This window comes from Pelobates fuscus, chromosome 11 (assembly GCF_036172605.1).
Source record: "Pelobates fuscus isolate aPelFus1 chromosome 11, aPelFus1.pri, whole genome shotgun sequence".
NCBI lineage: Eukaryota > Metazoa > Chordata > Amphibia > Anura > Pelobatidae > Pelobates > Pelobates fuscus.
In genome coordinates this window covers 40,834,270-40,857,209 of record NC_086327.1, presented here as the reverse complement: position 1 = coordinate 40,857,209, position 22,940 = coordinate 40,834,270, and the positions used below count along the sequence as shown (strand labels likewise).

The 22,940-nt window shown below is 45.8% G+C and overlaps 1 protein-coding gene across 2 annotated transcripts in view; it reads right to left on the bottom strand.

The window, feature by feature from the left end:
• LOC134578084 (NXPE family member 4-like) overlaps nucleotides 1-22,940 on the bottom strand; it is a 71,107-nt gene that overhangs the window by 11,927 nt on the left and 36,240 nt on the right. Inside the window, exons 1-4 of one of the 2 annotated variants that reach the window (XM_063437071.1) lie at nucleotides 18,361-18,398; nucleotides 17,954-18,030; nucleotides 14,392-14,496; nucleotides 13,479-14,200 (exon numbers count right to left, since the gene is read on the bottom strand). In XM_063437071.1, coding sequence (XP_063293141.1) covers nucleotides 13,479-14,200; nucleotides 14,392-14,496; nucleotides 17,954-17,983 — 857 coding nt within the window. In that variant the 5' untranslated portion in view covers nucleotides 17,984-18,030; nucleotides 18,361-18,398. Of the gene's footprint in view, nucleotides 1-13,478; nucleotides 14,201-14,391; nucleotides 14,497-17,953; nucleotides 18,031-18,360; nucleotides 18,399-22,940 lie in introns of those variants that run through there. The other variant, XM_063437070.1, reaches the window with a different exon arrangement.

Here is a 22,940-nt window from a genome sequence, read left to right as displayed (position 1 = left end):
TAACCTCAGTAATAGCGTGAGTGCAATGTAGTGTTAAATTAAAAACACAGCGATGTGTATTGAATTAGAGTTGAGAACAGGCCAAGAGGAGACAGTCGACCTTGGTTGCTACAATGGTGGCAGTTCTGTGTATTAACTGGGCATAAAGACAGTGCAACATTCTTCTCATTCTGCATGACATGCGCACAGTCGATTATTCGGCAGGTGCGCTGTGTACCCCAACCCCCCAATAACTTACAGACACCGTATTTCTGTTGGAATAAAAAAGTCCACAGCTTTATTTATTATAAACAAGGTAACAAATTGGGGTCATTGCCACAAATGTAAATTTACCTCCACCCCCCACCGTACATAAATTACCCCCGGCAATGACCCCGCCCAATAACAATAAATAACATTATAAATAACACATAACACATGGCCTACCAAAGAGGCCCCATATCCATAACTTTTTTAACTGTAGGGGTGTACCGAGACCCCCCTACACCACCTGGTTCGGAGCCACCGATGAGCTCGAACCCACAAACCATTTCACACTCCAGTCTAATCCAGCCTAACCAATTTATACTCCTCCTACCTTCCAATTACCCAAGCCCTATCCCGCCGCTGTGACCAAACGGGAACTACAAAACAACAGGGAGGGTGGGAGGGACAATTACCAGGTAAGTGTCAGTTTAGTTAAAATGTCCCTTACTCATAAAATGGCCGCTTAATATACTCCTATTATCCAGCCCCCATTTACCAATAACCACGCCCCTTTAACTGGTTACTCCCCTGCCTACTCCTGGCTCTGTCAAGGCCCACTCCCCTGACTGCGCTGTTCCATGGGCTTCATGACATGCGCACAGTCGATTATTCGGCAGGTGCGCTGTGTACCCCAACCCCCCAATAACTTACAGACACCGTATTTCTGTTGGAATAAAAAAGTCCACAGCTTTATTTATTATAAACAAGGTAACAAATTGGGGTCATTGCCACAAATGTAAATTTACCTCCACCCCCCACCGTACATAAATTACCCCCGGCAATGACCCCGCCCAATAACAATAAATAACATTATAAATAACAAATAACACATAACACATGGCCTACCAAAGAGGCCCCATATCCATAACTTTTTTAACTGTAGGGGTGTACCGAGACCCCCCTACACCACCTGGTTCGGAGCCACCGATGAGCTCGAACCCACAAACCATTTCACACTCCAGTCTAATCCAGCCTAACCAATTTATACTCCTCCTACCTTCCAATTACCCAAGCCCTATCCCGCCATAGCAAGAGACTTGAACCTTTAATGTCTCGAGCGACCCCCACCACACATAAATAGGGCTTTGGAAATACCATCCTGGAAACCTAAATTTAATAGGTCACACCCCACCTCAGACAGGTGCACACCATCCCGCCTAAAATAACCGGGCAACCCGCCCTCCAATTCAAAGTGCCTCACTGGGACCCCCACTATCCTCCTAATAAAGACAGACATGGCCTTGTTTACTTTACCCCGGCAACGTGCCACAGCCGCCGGGTCCCTGGCATGCCTCCAGTTCAACCGCGGCACCATCTCAGACCACACTATTGTAACTCCAGGGACCAGTGCCCTCACCCTATCCAGGTCCCTCTTCATTCTCCTGACCAACACCTTCTGGGGGACCAAACCTAAGTCATTGCCCCCACCGTGAATCAAAAGTATATCTGGGGCAAACCCCCTTGACAACATCCCAAAAATCTCCCCACTTATGCTCTGCCAGCTGAAACCCCGAAAACCAAACCACCGAAGGTCCACTGTGTCCAGAAGAAAACCCAGTTGTGTGCCTTGTCTCCGAACTGCGGCCCTCTTCTCCGCCCAGTAGACAAACGAGTGACCCACCAGCCAAGCGACCAAGCCTGAAAGGAAACAAATTCAGTTAACCGGCAGAGCACCCTTTACCCACATCCACAACAATCCATTCACACCAACCTTTCCGGCCTTACATATGCCCGGAACCTGATGGATTCCCATCTCCCAATCTGCTTTATCCGCCCCTCCCCTAGCCCGAGACGCGCCGCCTCAGTCGCAGCCCCGATACGGAAGGAGTGCGTACCAAATTGTCCGGGCTGCAAGCCCAATCTCGTCAACCCCATGCGGAAGACTCGCAAGAACTGAAAGCGCGACAGCGCTTTCCCATCCTCGTGAATCAGGAAGCAACCACCAACCTTCGGGCGAATCTGTAAAAACACGTCCCCACACACTACCGGGCACACCGGGGACCCTGGTAGCGAGGACAGGACAATTTTCTTACCCTTTCCGAAGACGTCCGTCTTCGAGCACCGGAGCCAAATCACGACCTTGTCCTGTTCGATAACCACATCCTCATACCGGAGGCCCGATGTCCCCGACCTATTGGCGCTCACCAATTCGCCAATACGAAAGGCCCCAAAGAAAGCCCATACGAAGGCCACAGAGAACAAAGTTACCTCAAATGCCGAACTGCACACTTCGCTCAACAACCCCACCAACCCTTGAAGGGTGGCAAAGGACACTGGCCTCCTCGTATCCACGGACCTCCTGCCCTTCCTGAAACCCTTCAAAGTTTGCTTCACCAAAAAATGTTTTGTCAAGTCTTCCCACCCGTTAAACTTGAACAGGAAAGCTAACGCAGACATGTAGCGCTCCACCTTAGAAGGGGACGACCCACCTGCCACCAACCTGCAAAGAAGCCACAACAGCGTATCCAACCTACCGGCTGCGGAATCGCCTGCTCCCGCCTGGGACATCATTTCCTCCCATTCACTCCAAACCTTTGTATAAGCGACCCAAGTCCCCGGTGCCAGCGAGCTCCTTATGTATCGCCCAAGCACAACGTCCCGAGCCGCCACATCTCCTCCGGGCACGCCTGCCCAGTCGCTTGCGCGTCCGGTGCTGCTTCCCGTAACCGCTCCCACTGCGAACGAGACAGAGCGTCAGCGACCACATTAAGCAGACCCGGCACGTGCCGTGCCCTGAAGACAATGTTCCAAGACATACACAAGAGCACAAGCTGACGCAACAACCTAACCACTGGAAGGGACGAAGCCGATAGACTATTAATTACCTGTACCACTGCCATATTATCAGAGTGGAAGATAACTTTCTTGTCCTTGAGCTCCTTGCCCCATAGTGATACCGCTACCACAACTGGAAAAAGCTCCAAAAAGGCGAGGTTCCGAATCAAGGGGCTCTCGGACCAAGCCGTAGGCCAAACCTCGGCACACCACTTGCCCCCAAGGTAAGCCCCAAAGCCAACGCTCCCCGAGGCGTCCGTAAAACAGCCCGGCGTCGCCAGATGCCTTCATCGCATCCCTGAAAAACACCCGCCCATTAAATTCAGTGAGGAAGCGGTCCCATACGTCCAAGTCCTCTCTCATGCCTACAGACACCCTGATGTAATGACTTGGCAGTCGAACACCACAGGTAGCCCTAGCCAGCAATCTACAAAAAACCCTACCCATAGGGATCACCTTACAGGCGAAGTTAAGGCTGCCGAGCAAGGACTGCAGTCCCCGAAGCGTCACTTTCCTAGCGCCCTTTATCGCGTTCACCTGCTGGCGGAGCACCCTCAACTTCTCCTCCGGCAGCCTACATTCCCCCACGACCGAGTCGATTTCCAGCCCTAGAAAACTCAGGCACTCGGTCGGGCCCACTGTCTTGTCCTCCGCCAGAGGAATCCCAAACTGTTGCGCTATCCTCTGAAAAACCCGCAGTATTTGGGCACATCTGTCGGACCCAGCCGGGCCCACACACAGAAAGTCGTCCAGGTAATGGACCACCGTACCCCCGCCCGTTTCCTTACGCACTACCCACTCCAAGAACGTGCTAAACTTTTCAAAATACGCACATGAGATGGAGCAACCCATGGGTAGGCACAGGTCCACGAAAAACTTACCCTCAAAAAGGCACCCCAACAAATGGTGACAGTCTGGGTGGATAGGAAGGAGCCGGAATGCTGCCTCCACATCCACCTTCGCCATCAAGGCCCCTCGCCCTGCTCTCCGAACCAACTCGACAGCATGGTCGAATGATGCATACGATACGGAGCACAGGGCCTCATCGATATCATCATTTACTGACGCCCCTTTCGGGAATGATAAATGATGAATCAACCTAAACTTACCCGCCTCCTTCTTGGGGACTACCCCTAGCGGGGACACCCTCAAGTCAGGCAACGGCGGAGCCTCGAACGGCCCTGCCATCCTACCCAGTTGTACCTCCTTCAGCAACTTGTCCCGCACAACTCCCGGGTGCTCCCCCACCGACTTGAGGTTACTGCATAACCTCCCCACATCCCTACTCTGAAACGGTATTGAAAACCCTCCGTAAAGCCTTGCCATAAGAATTCGGCGTCCTGATGGTTACCGTACTGTTTTAGCCACGGTAGCATCTCGCCTACTTTCACCGGGGTTACCCCCCGCGGCAGCGGAGGGGGCCGACGCTCCATTGGCTCCCGCTCCCGGTGCAGACTTACCTCGCTTAAAACACCGACTGGCTCCATGGGCCCCCCCACAACCGGAGCACTCGTGCTTAAACCGGCACGCCGTTCCCCACTTGCATTGGCCCTCGTTAAAGAGCCAACAGAAGCCTTTCTTTTGCCCGGCCGATGCAGGTCCCCCAGGGGCCGCACCGGCCGTCCCGTGAAAGGGCGCAGCCTTCTGCGCCATCATGAGCCGCATCCAGAGGGGAAGGTCCATTTGATCCCACCGCATGCTGGGATTCGCCGCTAACCTCTGGCGAAATTGTTCGTCGTACCGCCACCAGGCGACCCCGCCATAAGTCCGGTACGCTTCCCCAATCCCGTCTAGGTAGCAGAACAGTTGGGAGCATTTATCCGGCGACTTTTCCCCTATCACGCTGGCCAGGATACAAAAGGCCCTTAGCCAGTTCCCAAATGTCTTAGGAATCTTCCGATACCTACGCTTTTTCTCCTCCTCCTCCTTCTTCGCGTCCTTCTTGTCCTCCTCCTTCATGTCTAAGAACTCCTCCAGCGGGAGTAAGGAAAAAACCTCCACAAACTCACCCTTCCAAATTTTCTCCTTTATGTCCATTTTTAGATGACAACCTAATGGGCCCGAGAAAGACACGTGCACGTTTTGCCGCGCAGCGTCGGTAATTACGCCCCCAATACCAACCTTCTCCCCCGACTCCTTAATAGTTTCGGACACAGATAACCCCACCTCGCTATCCTGTGCTGGACCCACGGCCCTACCCGGTAACCCTTGGCCCTCCTCACACGTCCACACTCTCCCAAACTGAGGTGAAGCCGTTTCCCCACCCGCCCATGAATCTAAGAAAGATGTTAAACAAGACAATAGTGTTCCTGCGTGTGGTGCAACAGTTGACTCACCGCCTGAGCCCGAAGCCGCAGAAGGCCGTGGGTTCGTTTCCCTTCCGTCCGCCATGCTTGGCTCTGGAGCATCCGATTGGCGCCGACTCCTGTCAGCCTGGCCCTGCCTCAGGACCGCGGGTGTAGTGCTGCGAGACCTGCAAGGAGAACGACACCTGGGTAGTGTGTCCACATGATCACATACCCGCCCAACCTCCTTATGCTCCTGCCTGTAGTTCCGCACCATGTCCCGCCTCCCTGCCTGGCCCTCCCGGCCGTAAGCGCTGCGCCGCTGACCTGGCGAGCTCCTGCCTGATGACCCAGACGCACTGCGCCGCTGCCTCCACCTCCGTTCCCCTGAAACCGATCTCCTCCTGCTAAGCCTGCTTGTTGACCTGCTCCTCTCTCTACCCCTCCACCCGTCAGCCCGCCTCCTGTCATGCCTGGCACTGACGCCGCGCTGCTCCCTGCTGCGATGCGGCCTAGGGCTCCGCGAGAGACCCCGCCGTCCCCAGGAGCCGCCCCTGTGGCCCTCCCGCTCTCTCCCAGCCCGTCCTGTCTCCATGCCCTGGGCTGATTCCTGGGAGCTATCCCGACCTGCTGAACCTGGCCCCTTTTGGGCCGCCTTGTGAACTGGGGATTCCACTTGTCTGTCCTGGCGCCTCCGGTCCGCCAAAGCCGCGGGCCCTGCCGGCCCCAATGTACCTGGCTGGGCGGACCCGCCGTCTGTGTCCCTTGTGCTGCACCTGGCCCCACTAGAGGCCGCCCCCATTGTGTCCCCTTGCACAGGGGCTCCCCCTGCCATCAGGGGGACCGCCTGATCTCTAGAGGCCTCCGCTCTGCCCCCCGCCCGCTGCCCGGCCCCAGCGCCATCCCCTCATCCGCATCCGCTCACTGCTTCCTCCATCCGATCCGCTCTGCGTCCTGGCTCCAGCCGCAACCGTCCCGCCAGCCGCCTCCCGGCGGGGCGCACACCGCGTGGTAGGCCTTGGCCTAGCTGCTGCCCGCGCCCGGCCAGCACCGCGTCGAACAGACGTGCCGGACGCGGTATCTCCACTCCGCTGGGGCCCGCTACCTCATCCAGGGCCCTAACAGACTCCGCTGACGGGCTTCTCCGTCTGCCGACTTCGGGCTCCATGCCTGGGCTCAGCCGCTGGGGCGGTCTCGCCCTCCTCATGGAACGCCGTGCAGCCGCCGCAGGGGTTGTAGGGGGGGGGACCCTGAGCCCCCAGTTGCTCATGAAGCCAGGCCAGTCCTCTATCCCGCACAGCAGCTCTCACTCCCTCCAGGATTTCTTCCATTGATGCCATAATCTGAAAGACAAAGAAAAAACCAACACAGACCTGCCCAAAACAATTACCAGGTAAGTGTCAGTTTAGTTAAAATGTCCCTTACTCATAAAATGGCCGCTTAATATACTCCTATTATCCAGCCCCCATTTACCAATAACCACGCCCCTTTAACTGGTTACTCCCCTGCCTACTCCTGGCTCTGTCAAGGCCCACTCCCCTGACTGCGCTGTTCCATGGGCTTCATTCAGGACTCTTTGTATGGCAGCAGTCGTGCAGTGGTAACAAACTGCATATCTTTTAAGTTTATTTACTAAAGTGAGAGATGCCAGGAATTTAAAGCAAACTTAAAATTCCAGGCCACACTAGCCAAACTGAAACCAGAAGAGATTTGGAGATCTTTTATAATGCAGCTATTTTGGCCTGCATTTTGAAATTCAGCAGATTAAGGGCAGATCAACCATATGTTCTGCCTTTGGCAGCAAAAATTCAAAATACACCAATGCTGAACAACATGTATTAGAAAGCTAGATTTCTTGTTACAGATTGATAATATTTTTAGAGTAGTGCAGGAAGGCAACAAGCATTTAATTTACTTTGATTTATTTAAAAACATTTTTGTATGCTAACCATGCCCATTGTGGCGAAAGTAACCTCGCCACTGGTTGTTGGAGGGGCCTGTTTGCCAGCCTCCTGCCCACAGACTATGAACCCTGCAGGGAAACCTGTAAAAGACTACTGAATTTGACCGACCGTTAGCACTGATTTCATGGAACTGTTTTGGGCATAGGACCGGTAAAAATTATGACTTCCATGGAAATCCCGAACCCCTGAACCGATCTGGGTGATTTTTGGAAATGTTGGTCCCCCAGATTAGGGCTATCAGGGGATGTGACTTTTGTGGGGTAATTGGATTAGATTAGTACAGTTCCTGATCCAATTATTTCCCAGGCACAGAGAAGGGATTATGTTATTAAGTATGATAGTGTCGTGGATCTGACAGCCAATGTAATTGTGTATTTGTTTCTACTGTGGTTTACTCTCAGGTCCAGGGGGGAGTGCCCCTTGCATGGGGACCTGCATATAAGGTCAGTTGTGGCTACCATTAAATGAGTTTCTGCCTACCCCCAACATAGAGTCTCATATCATGTGTAGGGGGAACAGCTGAGTCTGCTCTGGGGATTGCTATATGACTATACTCCTCTGGGTTATAATCACTTGCTCTTGTAAGAGTAGCCTGCTACACTCTATGAAGTAGGAGAGGTCTGCCCACTGGAAGCTGGATCCTGGTCTTGGGTCCAGGGTGGGTGGAGAACGGCGAGATCCCTGCCAAGCTGTAATGCTGGCAGTGGGGACTACGGTGCTGATGGTGTCTGGTGGAGTGCTTGGAAGTACTCGAAGGTACTAGGAAGCAGCGATTGGCGGATGCACCCAGTCGGGGTGCCAGACGGTCCTTCACACCCATTAACCCCTTAGTGACAGACCGTTTTTCAATTTATTTACTGTTAGGAACCAGGGCTGTTTTTAAATTTTGTGTTTAGCTGTAATTTTCCTCTTACTCATTTAGTGTACCCACACATAATATATACAGTTTTTCTCGGCATTAAATTATCTTTCTAAAGATACCATTATTTTCATAATATCATATAATTTACTATAAAAAAATTATAAAATTTGATGAAATCATTTTAAAAAAAACACTTTTTCTAACTTTGACCCCAAAAAAATCGGTTACGCATCTATAATCGCCAAAAAACACCCGTGCTAAATAGTTTCTAAATTTTGTCCTGAGTTTAGAAATACCAAATGTTAACATGTTCTTAGCTTTTTTTTTGCAAGTTATAGGGCTATACGTATTAGTAGGAAATTGCTGTTTCAAAATATATTTTTTTTAAATTTAGCAATAGTGACATTGCAACACTGTTATCTGTCATAAATCTCTGAATCACACCTCACAAGTACATATTTTTTTAAAGTAGTCAACCCAGGGTATTCAATATGGGGTATGTCCAGTCTTTATTAGTAGCCACTTAGTCACAAACACTGGCCAAAGAAAATCAACCTTAGGTTTGACCCTGTAACTTTCAAAAACACTATAAAACCTGTACATGGAGGGGGGTTTCAAAACAGTTAAACGTATCACAACGATATCAATGAAAGTGAAGTTTGTGTGTAAAAAATGCTAAAATAATTCACTTTCTCTGATAATATAATCGCTGTGATATGCTTTACTGTTTGGAAACACTAATATTTGTGTTCAGCAAAGTCTCCTGAGTAAAACAGTATCCCCCATGTACATGTTTTAGGGTGTCATGGAAAGTTACAGGGTTAAATACAGTGCTACCAAACTAAATTCTCTGGACTTTTGGCCTGGGTTGTCAGGTAGGTCCCTCAAATTGCAATCAATAAAATTACTTAATTATGTAAAAATATTACATAAATATGCATGTAGATTTTAAATATATAGACATATTTATATATTTGGAGTCGACGTGTATATTTATGAAATTATTTCTGTAATTATGTATATGGATATATATGTATTATTTTTTGATATATACATATATATATATATATATATATATATATATATAATTTCATTCTAAGTGTATTTTGATATAAATATATATATACATATAGGTATATGTCCTGATGAAAGCTCTGAGGGAGAGCTGAAACGTCGAAATTGTACTTTGGAATAAAAGGAAAACTTCATTTGAAAATCCGAGGAGTGCTGGTATATTTCTTTCTATTGCTGTGCATGAGCTACCAGAGCACCAGGTACTAAACAAACAGTGAAGAGTGCAAGAGCTGTCTGCATTTATATATATATATATATATATATATATATATATACATATATATATATATATATATATATATATATATATATATATATATATATAAATACAGTTAGAATAAAATTATATATATATAACTTTTTTAATTAAATTATTTTTACACTTTTTAAATGTATTTAAATTAATTATTATTTATAATTATATATACAATATATCGTTATTATATATTATATACACATGTTTTATTTTACTCTACGTGTATTTTTATATTAATATATATATATATATTAAAAATAAAATACACTTAGTATGACGTTATATTCAAGATATATAATACACAGATACAGAGATTATATCTATATAATATGTGTGTGTACATATATATATATATATACACACACACATATTATATAGATATAATATATGTATATATATATTTTATTTATTTTTATTTTACAGATACAGGGAGACTTCCTGTCAGTTCATGCAGTCCCCCTGCAGGCAGCACTATGGACGCCTATTGCGGCCATGTGACCGTTCTTTCAGAGTGATCACATGACCCGCTGGGGCCTAATTTGCAGAGGGGGGACTGTCTGGGCAGTCAGACAGTCCCCCAGACGGGGAGGAACACCGATCGCGGGCGGGAAACGGCAGCGATCAGGCAAGTAAGAAGGACTGCGAGGACGTACTAGGTACTTCCGCGGTCGTTAAGGACTGTTTTTTGTCAGGCGTTCCTAGTATGTCCTCAGTCCTTAAAGGGACACTATAGTCACCAGAACAACTACAGATTATTGTATTTGCTCTGGTGAGCATAGTCAGTCCCTTCAGGCTTTTTGTAGTAAACACATTTTGTTTAGAGGAAATGAAGTGTTTCCATAACAGTCTAGTGATAACTCCACTGGCCACTACTCAGACGTCTGCTAGAGGTGCTTCCTGAGGCAGTGCTGCACAGTGAGCAGCACTGCCATTCAGTGTCTCCACCCTTGTCACAATCTGTTCTGTTCAGATGTCTGACCCTGGCTTTGGGTATCCAGTACTCTTTTTACAATTCTTGTTTAGTTTTTCTTGTTTTGTTCTGGTTTTTTTTTTTTTCTATGTCTAGTTTTCTTTATTCTGGGTATTCTGGGTTCATTCCTTTATTCCGTACCTGAAAATCCCAGTCTCCTGGATTCCTTTTAATGTTTGTTTTTGTTGCCACACCCATTCCTTTTCCATTAGTCCTTTTCTTTCAGTAGGTTCCTGCAGGCAGTTGTCTCATTACCTCTGCTCCTTTCTTTGCAAATAAGTACTGTGTATGTTTTATTGATTATTTAGTCATGCATATCTAGGCAGTTAGGACCAACCATAATATGAGTACTTTGGCGCAGTGCTGGGCTGCTTACATCTTGGCCATTTATGTATGTCTAAATCTCCAATGTTTTACATATATAGTACTTGGTTATGTCTCCTCTAGTTTTGCCTTGTATCTCTTGTATTGTTTTATTTTGTATTCCCAGTTCATGTACAGTCCTGTCCTGCCCATGTTCTGTTATTGTTTCCTTTATGTATTGAGTACATGTTCTGGTTTCTGCTTTCTATTCTTTCTATTCTTCTCCGGTTCTGGGTTCCGGTTCTAATTTTGTCTTGTTTTCTTGTTTGGTGTCTATTCTAGTCTTACCTTCTTTCTAGTACTGGATATATCTCAACCAATCATCTAGCTTCTGGCATCCGCATAAGCTGCATCACGGTTCTGGTTTGTGGCCGCACAAACACTGGTGCTCAACACCAAGGGGCTTGTGGTTAACCTGCTCCAGACCCTGATAGTCCAATTCCACGCTGAGACTACTATCATCTACATCAGGCACACAGGGGTCACAGTCTTCGGACTGCCACCCGTGACAAATCTCTGCTTGCAGACACTAAACTTTCCTCATAGAGATGCATTGATTTAATGTATCTCAATGAGGAGCTGTTGATTGGCTAGGGCTGTGTTTGACTTGTGCTGGTTCTGCCCCTGATTTGCAGATCTCAGAGAATCACTTTTGATGATGTCAGCCAAGCAGGCATATCAGTAATTTTATAGTGTCCTTTATAGGGACACTATAGGCACCCAGAACACATCATCTTATTGAAGTTGTCTGGGTGCAGGGTCCTTGTCCCCTTAACCATGCATTGTAAATCTCTGCAGTTTCAGAGAAACTGCAATATTTACATTGCAAGGTTAAGTCCATATCAAGTTGCTGTGCATTAATATTAGGTCCCCCCCCCCCATCACCGTGACGCTGAGGGAGGAGACCTAGCATCAGTGCTGCAAAAAGGCAAGTGTAAAAGAATATTTAACTTTTTCAAGTTCGGAGTGGTGAGGGTACTATTAAATTGGGGACAGGGACACAATTGGCGTTAGGAATACAGGTTTGTTTTTCTAACACCATAGTGTTTCTTTAATGACTAACAGCAAGGGCGGACTGACAACTCACAACGGCAATGGGATGATCAAAGACCCCTCTCCTGAGGCAAGGTGTTTTTGGCTACCACTACTCTTCTTCCCATTCTTTGTGCTACTCTCGCGCAGATATTATGTGGACGCTGCCCAGTACCCAGAATGGTAGTGTGTGTGTATAGGAGGTGCAAAAGGGGTTATGGGTGTAGTAGATGTAGGGGGGCCCTAGGAACTGCAGTGTGTGTAGGAGCTGTAGGGGCTGTAGTGGGTGCAGGAGGCATAGGGGCTGTAGTGGGTGCATGCAGAGGCGTAACTAGAAACCATGGGGCCCTGGTGCGAAAATTGCCCTGGGCCCCCTTCCATCTCACTCCCCACCCCAGCCCCTCCATGTGTCACACTCACGCCCCTCAATGTGTCTCATTCATACAAACACACACTGACATACACGCAGATACACACCATACAACACATACAGATACATACACATGCTGATACACAGACACACATACACACACACGCAAATGCAGACACACAAACTAACACACAGATACAGACACATATATACACACGCACATATATACACACAGACATACATACAGATACACAGACACAAATACCAACAGATACACAAACGCTTTATGACAAACATTCAAATACACCGAATTACACTAATACAGATTCAAACAGTGATACACATACAGATACAAAGGGCACACACTGACATACAGATACACAGACATACACATGCAGACACACACACATACACATGCAGACACACACATACACATACAGGGACAAACACATACAAACAGAAACACACACATACAGACAAACACACACATACATGGATGCTCTGCCCATATTTACATAAACTACTCTCCCATACTGCGTATAACTATTCTTTAAACATGACTTATTATTTTGGTTTGGCTTGAGGTAATAAAAGCTTCTGGTATATAATAATGATTCAGTTATCTAAACTAGAAAAAAACAAGAAAAATAACTACAGACGTAAGATATACTGTCTTACTCTGTTGCTCAAATGGGTTAGGTAGGTCATTTGAACATCACCCAATAAGAATGTCACAAAAAAAAAAATGAAGACAAACCCCGCAAAGAAAAAGAGGGAGCCTGACTTTACTGAAATTACCACATTTCAGTGAAGTCAGGCCCGCTCTTTTTCTTTGTAAATACATTTTGGATAATTTATAGAGATGGGTCCCTGTAGAAGTGATATCAGTAGCAATTCCAGGACTTTGTGATACTTTTCTGTAGAGACATTAACATGAGACTATCCAGATACATCCTCAACGTTAATGAGGTAGCTCAGTGGATATTGTTCCAGCTGCAGAATCTCAGTTTGATCTTTGATCCTTACTAGGTTTAAAAAACAAAGACAAGTAGACAATCTATAAAAAATATCAATACTCTGCCACAGTACCAACCATTTTTGTCTCTAAATTTTGCAATTCGGCTGTAACTATGAAAATTTAGAGCCTAGCGGGTAACCCTGCATGTTAGATGGTAACCTCTAGAACTTGGGATGTGCTTGACAATTGCTGAAATCTAAAAGCTCTTTCATGATTTAATAACTTTGTTAGTATTACAAATTGTTAGAAATTATTTCACATACCTTTGGAGAAGTTGCTGCTCCGCTTCTGAAAGATAGGTATGGTTTCTGTTGACAGAATTCATGTGGGTCAAAGCTTCACAGGGAAAATTTGGAGGCTTAACACAGTAAAAAGCTTCATTATCCCTTTGGTCTACGTATTGGCAAATTTCATCTTCTGTATCAAGTTTGAAATTGCATTCACTATTTACATATTCAGTAGCACTTGTGAAATTGCCGGTATATTTGATGTTTTGAAACCCTTGATTTCTCGCCCTCCATAAGGCAGACACTGCTTCACTTGGATGCATTAACAGAATGGATATGTGGACATTGCCTTCCCAAAACAATGTAAAGTTTACCAAGTAGGTCCCATTATTAAAATCTGTGATGTTTCCACTCGCACTGCTGTTTGTCGCTGGTGAATATATCCTTGCCCTTAGATAGTCACCACCAAATGTCTTCATTTCTCCTAAATAATCATAGGCTTGTACTTTCACATGCAACTGATTCCCAATGCAATACTTGTCTTTTGGATTCATGATCGTAGCCTCTGTCATTTCTCCACTGGTTGCTCTGTTTAAGTCTTGTAGGGTCACCTTGGGTATGAGTTGGTCAACTTTTTGAAAAATGTTCTCAACCATCAGGTCGATTTTCGTTGGATCATTCTCAAACATATTTGTAGATGTTTCCTTTTGTGGTTGGTCATCATTGCATGTTCTAAATAAATAGGTAACTTTCGGAATCTGAAATTATGAAGACAACAGTAGTTTAAAATGACTTGTGAAAACTATTCCCGATGACTGTTGGATAATTTTAATATAATATTAATATAATGTTATATTTGAGTTGGGGTAATTGCCACTTGAGAGTGCCCAACTGCTCAACAATGATATAGGAAACTGAAAAATATTCATGCTATTAGGCTCATACATACGTGTACTTGATTCTGATTGTAAAAAAGGAAAAGGACTGCTGCACATATTGCACCGGCCACCACTATTTTCTTTGGTATTTTCATTTTAAACCATGCATGCATTTCCTGTAGGAGAAAAAGACAAATACAAATGTATTATGTGTGTATGTTCAATATTTATATAACAGTATTAAAAGGATCCTCCATGCAAAATAGCCACTAATCTCTGCAGTGGTATATTAATTTGAGTGTCCAGTTTAACATCAGGACACTGTGGACAAATAACAAGCTGTGATTGTTATCTTGCTTACAGTGCACCTTTATGTATAGCATACTTGCAAGAAATGAAAGGAGGATTGCCATTAGCCAAGGAGATCAACAAACATTCAGTCTCAGGGCAGTTCTCTGGCAAGGCTATCTTGGTTTGCCCTATTGAAGAAACATTAACAATGTTCATAGGCGTGATTATCAAATCATAAGTTGGAGGTGGAAGGGTGGGATTTCATGACAAATCTACACACTTTGGAGCATACACTGATCAGCCAAACATTAAAAAAACTTGTCTAATATCACGTAGATGTTTATAAAGCATTAGGGTGAAGGTGAAACGTGTCCAGAGCCCTTCTAGGTTGTATACCTAGCCTTCATCACCTTCCCCCAACCCCCTTCTTACAAGTGCAGAGATCTCAGATTTAAAATAAATAAATGTAATATATATATATATATATACACACACACTGCTCAAAAAAATAAAGGGAACACTTAAACAACACAATGTAACTCCAAGTCAATCACACACTGTTGTGCAAATAGGATAGACAACACGTGGAAATTATAGGCAATTAGCAAGATACCCCCAATAAAGGAGTGGTTCTGCAGGTGGTGACCACAGACCACTTCTCAGTTCCTATGCTTCCTGGCTGATGTTTTGGTCACTTTTGAATGCTGGCGGTGCTTTCACTCTAGTGGTAGCATGAGACGGAGTCTACAACCCACACAAGTGGCTCAGGTAGTGCAGCTCATCCAGGGTGGCACATTAATGCGAGAGGTGGCAAGAAGGTTTGCTGTGTCTGTCAGTGTAGTGTCCAGAGCATGGGGGTGCTACCAGGAGACAGGCCAGTACATCAGGAGACATGGAGTAGGCCGTAGGAGGGCAACAACCCAGCAGCAGGACCGCTACCTCCGCCTTTGTGCAAGGAGGAACAGGAGGAGCACTGCCAGAGCCCTGCAAAATGACCTCCAGCAGGCCACAAATGTGCATGTGTCTGCTCAAACGGTCAGAAACAGACTCCATGAGGGTGGTATGAGGGCCCGACGTCCACAGGTGGGGGTTGTGCTTACAGCCCAACACCGTGCAGGACGTTTGGCATTTGCCAGAGAACACCAAGATTGGCAAATTCGCCACTGGCGCTCTGTGCTCTTCACAGATGAAAGCAGGTTCACACTAAGCACATGTGACAGACGTGACAGAGTCTGGAGACGCCATGGAGAACGTTCTGCTGCTTGCAACATCCTCCAGCATGACCGGTTTGGCAGTGGGTCCGTAATGGTATGGAGTGGCATTTCTTTGGGGGGCCGCACAGCCCTCCATGTGCTCGCCAGAGGTAGCCTGACTGCCATTAGGTACCGAGATGAGATCCTCAGACCCCTTGTCAGACCATATGCTGGTGCGGTTGGCCCTGGGTTCCTCCATGTGCTCGCCAGAGGTAGCTTGACTGCCATTAGGTACCGAGATGAGATCCTCAGACCCCTTGTGAGACCATATGCTGGTGCGGTTGGCCCTGGGTTCCTCCTAATGCAAGACAATGCTAGACCTCATGTGGCTGGAGTGTGTCAGCAGTTCCTGCAAGACGAAGGCATTGATGCAATGGACTGGCCCGCCCGTTCCCCAGACCTGAATCCAATTTAGAACATCTGGGACATCATGTCTCACTCCATCCACCAACGTCACATTGCACCACAGACTGTCCAGGAGTTGGAAGATGCCTTAGTCCAGGTCTGGGAGGAGATCCCTCAGGAGACCATCCGCCACCTCATCAGGAGCATGCACAGGCATTGTAGGGAGGTCATACAGGAACGTGGAGGCCACACACACACTACTGAGCCTCATTTTGACTTGTTTTAAGGACATTACATCAAAGTTGGATAAGCCTGTAGTGTGTTTTCCCACTTTAATTTTGAGTGTGACTCACAATCCAGACTTCCATGGGTTGAAAAATGTAATTTCCGTTTTTTTTATTTTTGTGTATTTTGTTGTCAGCACATTCAACTATGTAAAGAACAAAGTATTTCAGAAGAATATTTAATTTATTCAGATCTAGGATGTGTTATTTTTGTGTTTTTTTTGAGCAGTGTATAACCTAACTAAGGACTGATTATACACAGTTAGTAACCACTGTATATTCAGAAAACAGACTAGTATACACATGGAGTTACAAACATAGTATTTTCTCATTAGTAAACAGGATGGAATCTAGGTAAAAAAAGTCAAGAGAAAAACACATTTGTGTATAATTGCCACACATTGTTAGACTTGTCTGTACTCATCCGTATGACCAGCAATTGGTGAAGTGTACACTGAGCAAATTCTGGTCTAGAGACTTCTTTGGGAATTTATGCAGTCACAACTCTTCTAGGACCATGACAGCACATATGGTACAACCCACTGAAACTAATAATTCTATAATTGTCTTGTGATGATGATTCAATTCAGAAAATAACTCTGCCATCCTGTTTAAAGTTATTTTTGTCCTTGGTACCGCCCTAATATCCACTGAGAAAAAATCAGGATGAAACACATTCCCACTTGGGTGTTTGGAGCTCTACCCAGTGTTATAAACCAGGGAGTTTAATGAAGTGATTCTGATTCTTAGATGCACTAATCTTATCGTATCTTATCTTGTCCCCTTATCTTTATTATTTATACTGGATTCTTAAGCTACATAGTCCTTTTCACATTTAGTTATATAATGATACACTCACATACAATAAACTGTAAAACTCATTTCTGCTTGTCTTGTGCTTGCGTTTGAGGAAGTATTGTGTTTGTATGCATGTTTTATGTAACATCTTTAAGTTTTTTTTTTAATTTATATATTATTTATTTTTCATATTTTCCAACACACCTATAATATATAAAGGATGCCAATAAAAAAAAATACATAATTAACAACTTTGTCACTATAATAGCCATACATAGACTGGCTGTTAGAAACTGCAAGAGGGCTTCTGTCATTTTCTAGTTTGAAAACTGTTATTGTGTAAGTGACATCAAGATACATAGTTTTCAAATATCCTTTTGATTAGATAAATCACATCAATTCTTGTATTTTACGGTAACTGCTCCACTTAAACACTCCAAGCACCGACTTGTTGTAGTAGTTATGGTGGTAGGAGTGTCCTGGTACCACCCCGTGTAATTAGTCAAAAAGTTTTAATATGTTTTGACAACTATGCAGCAGCTGCAGCCTGTACTGGTGTTCTCATTTAGAAAAATCAGACCAATGCCTTTTGTCTGACAGCAGAGTAAACGTATCTAATAATATTCATTGCTGTAGAACAGCTACATTGACTTAGTGTGTACCTTTACATCAGGGCTGGTCAGAGGCTTCATGGGGTGGGCTGTAGAAAGTTAAGGATCAGGTTCAGAGATTCTGCAGCCTGTAAAAGAAATACTTGTTTTAATATACATATTATTTGCACACTGTCTAAACAAACCATTGTGTGCACTTTCTACAATTCTAATCCCCATTCCACTGAATTGAAACAATTCATATACCTTGAAATTTGTGATTGTTTTAGAACAAAATTCACGTTAACCAGAAGTTCACTAAAAAATGTGTATGTTATTATAGTTAGATTTCTCGCTATCTCAGTCCATTCATAACTGATTCTCGCATAATCCTCACCTCTTCGTTGACCTGAGGCTAATTTAACCATGACACAGAATGACAGTTTGTGAAACAACCCTATTATTAAGTGACGTTATACCTGCTCACATTGTTGAAGATCAGTGCCAGGTTTGAAGCTGTTGGAATGGTTCTCTGTCAAGTCTGACCAGAAATATTAATGCATCAAGTCTCCAGTAAGCAATCTGCTCTATGTGATTGATGACTACATTTTAGTAAGCTTCCATCTGGAGGCTATCTGCTTTACAAGCAATGACATGCAATATATGCTTGTCTGTGAGTCAGGTTTAGACATTATTTTTTTTAAACTTTTTCTTACATCTTGCCTTCATAGAAGCCCTAAGGCTTTGCTACTGACCTTTTAATCTTATACCCCAGTGAAGTCTCTATGAGCTGAAGAGGGATCTGAACTGGAAAATGGTGGCGCTAAGCTGTGAAGGCTGGCAACTTGTCCCAAATGGGCATGTACAAATGAACTGCACTTTCTCTGTTCAAAACTCACAGATCTCTGCGTGGATCGTCTTACTCACAAAGAGCAGGGCCGTCTTTAATTCAGGGCAAACGGGGCAGCTGCCCTGGGCCCAGTTACTCCTGGGGGGCCCAAAGCTGCTGCCCAGTGGCCTCCTGCCCCTGCGACCAAACCCTGTGCGCTACAGTACCTGATGTAATCAGGGGCCTCTGGCCCTTTAAGATTATTCCGGACTGGGCCTTTGTCATGTTGCCTGCTGGGAGAAAGTGAGGTGAGATCACTTCCTCCCAAGTAACACAGTGCCACTAGGGAGGAGGAGGAGGAGGAGGCATACCCAGGAGGAGGAGAGGGACTGGGGAAGACTGACTTCCATCAGCCTTGGCCATCCAGCTACCACTGGACCCCAGGGAAGCAACCCGTCTGTACCCAAAAGGTAAGGAGACAGGAGTGTGGTTAAAATATGTAAATGTTTATGTGTGTGTACTTGGGTCTGAGTCAGTGTGTGTATCTGGCTATGTGTGTATTTGGTTTTGTGTGTGTGTGCAAGTGTGTATCTGTCTGGGTGTGTCAGTGTAACGGTAATATACCCCAACTCGCAAGATTCAGCTCAAGAATGACAACACAGAGCAGAGATACGTCTACCGGACCTTAGAATGGCCGGACTCGACGTAAAGGAGAGAAATACAGAGTCAGGAATGATCCAAGGTCAAGGGCACAAAGAGACAGCGTAAACTGGACTAGCCAAGGTCTGGTACACAGTAGTCAGTAAGCCGGCAAACAGAACAGATAGGGATCAAGAGAAAAACAGAGTCTGAAACAAAGCCAAGATCAAGTACGAAGGAACACAACTGAACAGAACAAGCGCTAAAGGGAACTGAAATAGAAACCACGATAGGGCAAGGTACTAAGGGAAAACGGTGAGTATAAATACCCTAACATTTAATTTGATTGGCCCCTGTCATATCCACGCCCCCTAAACGTGAGTGTATGGGGAATGTGGCATGACAGGGGCCAATGGGAGACCGTTTCAGATTTCGGCTCCCACTGACCCTTTAAGAGCGCGCCCGAGACACGCGGCACGCTCTTAGAGTCAGGTGGGACACGTGACCTCTTCTCGCGGTCACTGCCCGCTTTTCTAGTATTGCCTTCGGAGGAGCCGCGCGCTTTGCTACCTGGCTACTCTATTTCCTCTCTTCTAACATTCCATCCCTAATTCTCGGGGACTTCAATATTCCTATAAACCCACCTTTGACCTCTGCAGCCACTAAACTACTTTCAATTACTTCCTCCCTCGAGTGATCGCAGTGGGCAAATTCTCCCACCCATGTAGCTGGCAATACCCTTGACCTAATCTTCACTTATGCATGTACAGTATCTAATATCTGCAACACTCCATTTCCACTCTCTGATCACCACCTCTTATCATTTGCTCTCACGTTCCCCCTCACCCAACAACCTCAGCCTAACCCTCCTCAACTCAGGAGGGACCTTAATTCTCTTGATCTCCAGCAGTTGCCAGCTGATATTAATTCATGACTGCTGTCCATCCCTTCCCTCTCCTGTCCTTCACTGGCCATCTCCACATATAACTCTACTCTTACATCTGCCTTGAACGCTGCAGCGCCACTCCAAACAAGCACCTTGAGGAGCACCCGCCCCCAACCGTGGCATACTAAATCAACACGATACCTGCAAAGATGCTCCCGTTGTGCTGAACACTCCTGGAGGAAGTCTCGCATCCAGTCAGACTTTCTCCATTATAGATTCATATTGTGTTCATGCAGTGCAGCCCTTGCCCTTGCAAAACAGTCCTGCTTTTCCTCTCTCATTAGTTCATGCTCCCATCACCCCAGGCGTCTCTTTGAGACCTTTAATTCTCTTCTTCGCCCTGCTGTGGCCACCCCCCCAAACTAACCTTACTGCTGATAACTTTGCATGTTACTTCACTGACAAGATTGAACAGCTAAGGAAATAATTCTCCCCTCCTTGCCATTTTGTTTCTCAACCACACATAGATCATGCCTTTCCTACCCTTCAGACATTCTCTCCAGCTACTGACCAAGAGGTGGCTGCTCTTCTTTGCTCCTCTCGCCCCACCACTTGCCCGCTCCATCCTGTCCCATCTCACCTTATCAGATCTCTCTCCACTTGTCTCGTGCGTTCTTTAACACACATCTTCAACTGCTCTCTCTCTTCTGGCATCGTCCCTGCTGACCTTAAACTTGCCACTGTAGTACCTATACTAAAAAAAACATCCCTCGACCCGTCCACCCCCTCTAACTACCGTCCCATATCCCTGCTCCCTTTTTCCTCAAAGCTTCTGGAAAGACTTATCTTTACCCGTGTGTCTCATTTCCTCAATTCCAAATCTCTCCTTGACCCCCTTCAATCTGGCTTCCGCCCTCTCCACTCTACAGAGACTGCGCCTATCAAAGTTACTAACGACCTAATCGCAGCTAAATCCAAAGGCCACTACTCCATACTAATTCTTCTTGACCTCTCAGCGGCCTTTGACACCGTTGATCATGCTCTCCTTCTTCAAACTCTTCAATCGCTTGGTCTCTGTGACTCTGTCCTCTCGTGGTTTTCCTCTTATCTCTACCAACGCTCATTCAGTGTCTCTTTTTCTAATGATACCTCCTCCACTCGTCCTGTCTCGGTTGGAGTCCCCCAAGGCTCTGTCCTTGGTCCCCTTCTATTTTCTCTTTATACTGCCTCTCTTGGCAAACTTATTACCTCTTTTGGATTCCGCTACCACCTGTACGCTGATGACACCCAGCTATATCTCTCCTCCCCGGACCTCTCCCCTGCCGTCCTGCAACGTGTCACTGCTTGCCTTTCTTCCATCTCTGGCTGGATGTCCTCCCGCTTTCTGAAACTAAATCTCTCTAAAACTGAGCTCCTTGTCTTTCCTCCTCCTAATACTGGCCCTCCTCTTTCGCTCTCCCTTCAAGTTTGTGCTACCCACATCAGTCCATCCTTGCAAGCGCGCTGTCTTGGCGTCATACTTGACTCTGGTCTCACCTTTGAGCCTCACATTCAGCATGTTGCCAAATCCTGTAGATTCCATCTTAAAAACATAGCCCGCATCCGCCCCTTTCTTGCACCAGATACTACCAAGGAGCTTGTCCATGCTTTAGTAATTTCCCACATTGGATTATTGTAACCCTCTCCTGATTGGTCTTCCCAAAAGCCGTACTGCACCCCTACAGTTCGTAATGAATGCTGCTGCTAGACTGATTTTCTAGTCGTTTCTCTCACACCTCACCCCTCTGCCAGTCCTTACATTGGCTTCCTGTATGCTATAGGAGTCAATTCAAGGTACTAACTCACACCTATAAAGCACTGAAACTCTAGCCCCTCTTATATCTCCTCACAGATCCATAGGTATGTCCCTTCTCGATCTCTCCGCTCTGCCAGTGACCACCTCCTGTCCGTTGTCCGCACTCGTACGGCCAACTCACGCTTGCAGGACTTCTCGCGGGCGGCTCCCTTCCTATGGAATAGCCTGCCTACTGCCATCAGACTCTCCCCTAGTCTTGCATCTTTTAAGAAGTGCCTTAAAACCCATCTCTTTAGGAAAGCTTATGGCCTCCAAGACTAACCCCTACCACACATACCTGTCTCTTGCCCTCTCCTAAAGGGCAGCCCACCTTATTTGATTGCAAATTCCTGTCCTAATGTGTTTTACACCCCACCTCCTATAGAATGTAAGCTTGATTGAGCAGGGTCCTCTTCAACCTATTGTTCCTGTAAGTTTATTTGTAATTGTCCTATTTATAGTTAAATCCCCTCTCATAATACTGTAAAGCGCTACGGAATCTCATATAAATGGCAACAATAATAATAATAATAATACCTAGCTCTGTGTGTGTATCTAGCTCTGTGTGTGTCAGTGTGTGTTTCTGGTTATGTGTGTATCTAGTTTTGTGTGTGTCAGTATGTGAATCTGGCTGTGTCTGTGTGTATCTGGCTGTGTTGGTGTCAGTGTGTTTTCTGGCTGCATGTATTGTATCTGTGTGTGTCAGTGTGTCAATCTGGCTACATGTGTGTGTATCTCGCTGCGTGTGTGCGCATCTGGCAGTGCATCTGGCTGTGTTTGTGTTAGTGTGTGTATCTGGCTGGCTGTGTGTCTGGCTGTGTTTGTTTAAGTGTGTATCTATGCATACATCCCAGCATTTCAATGTAAACAC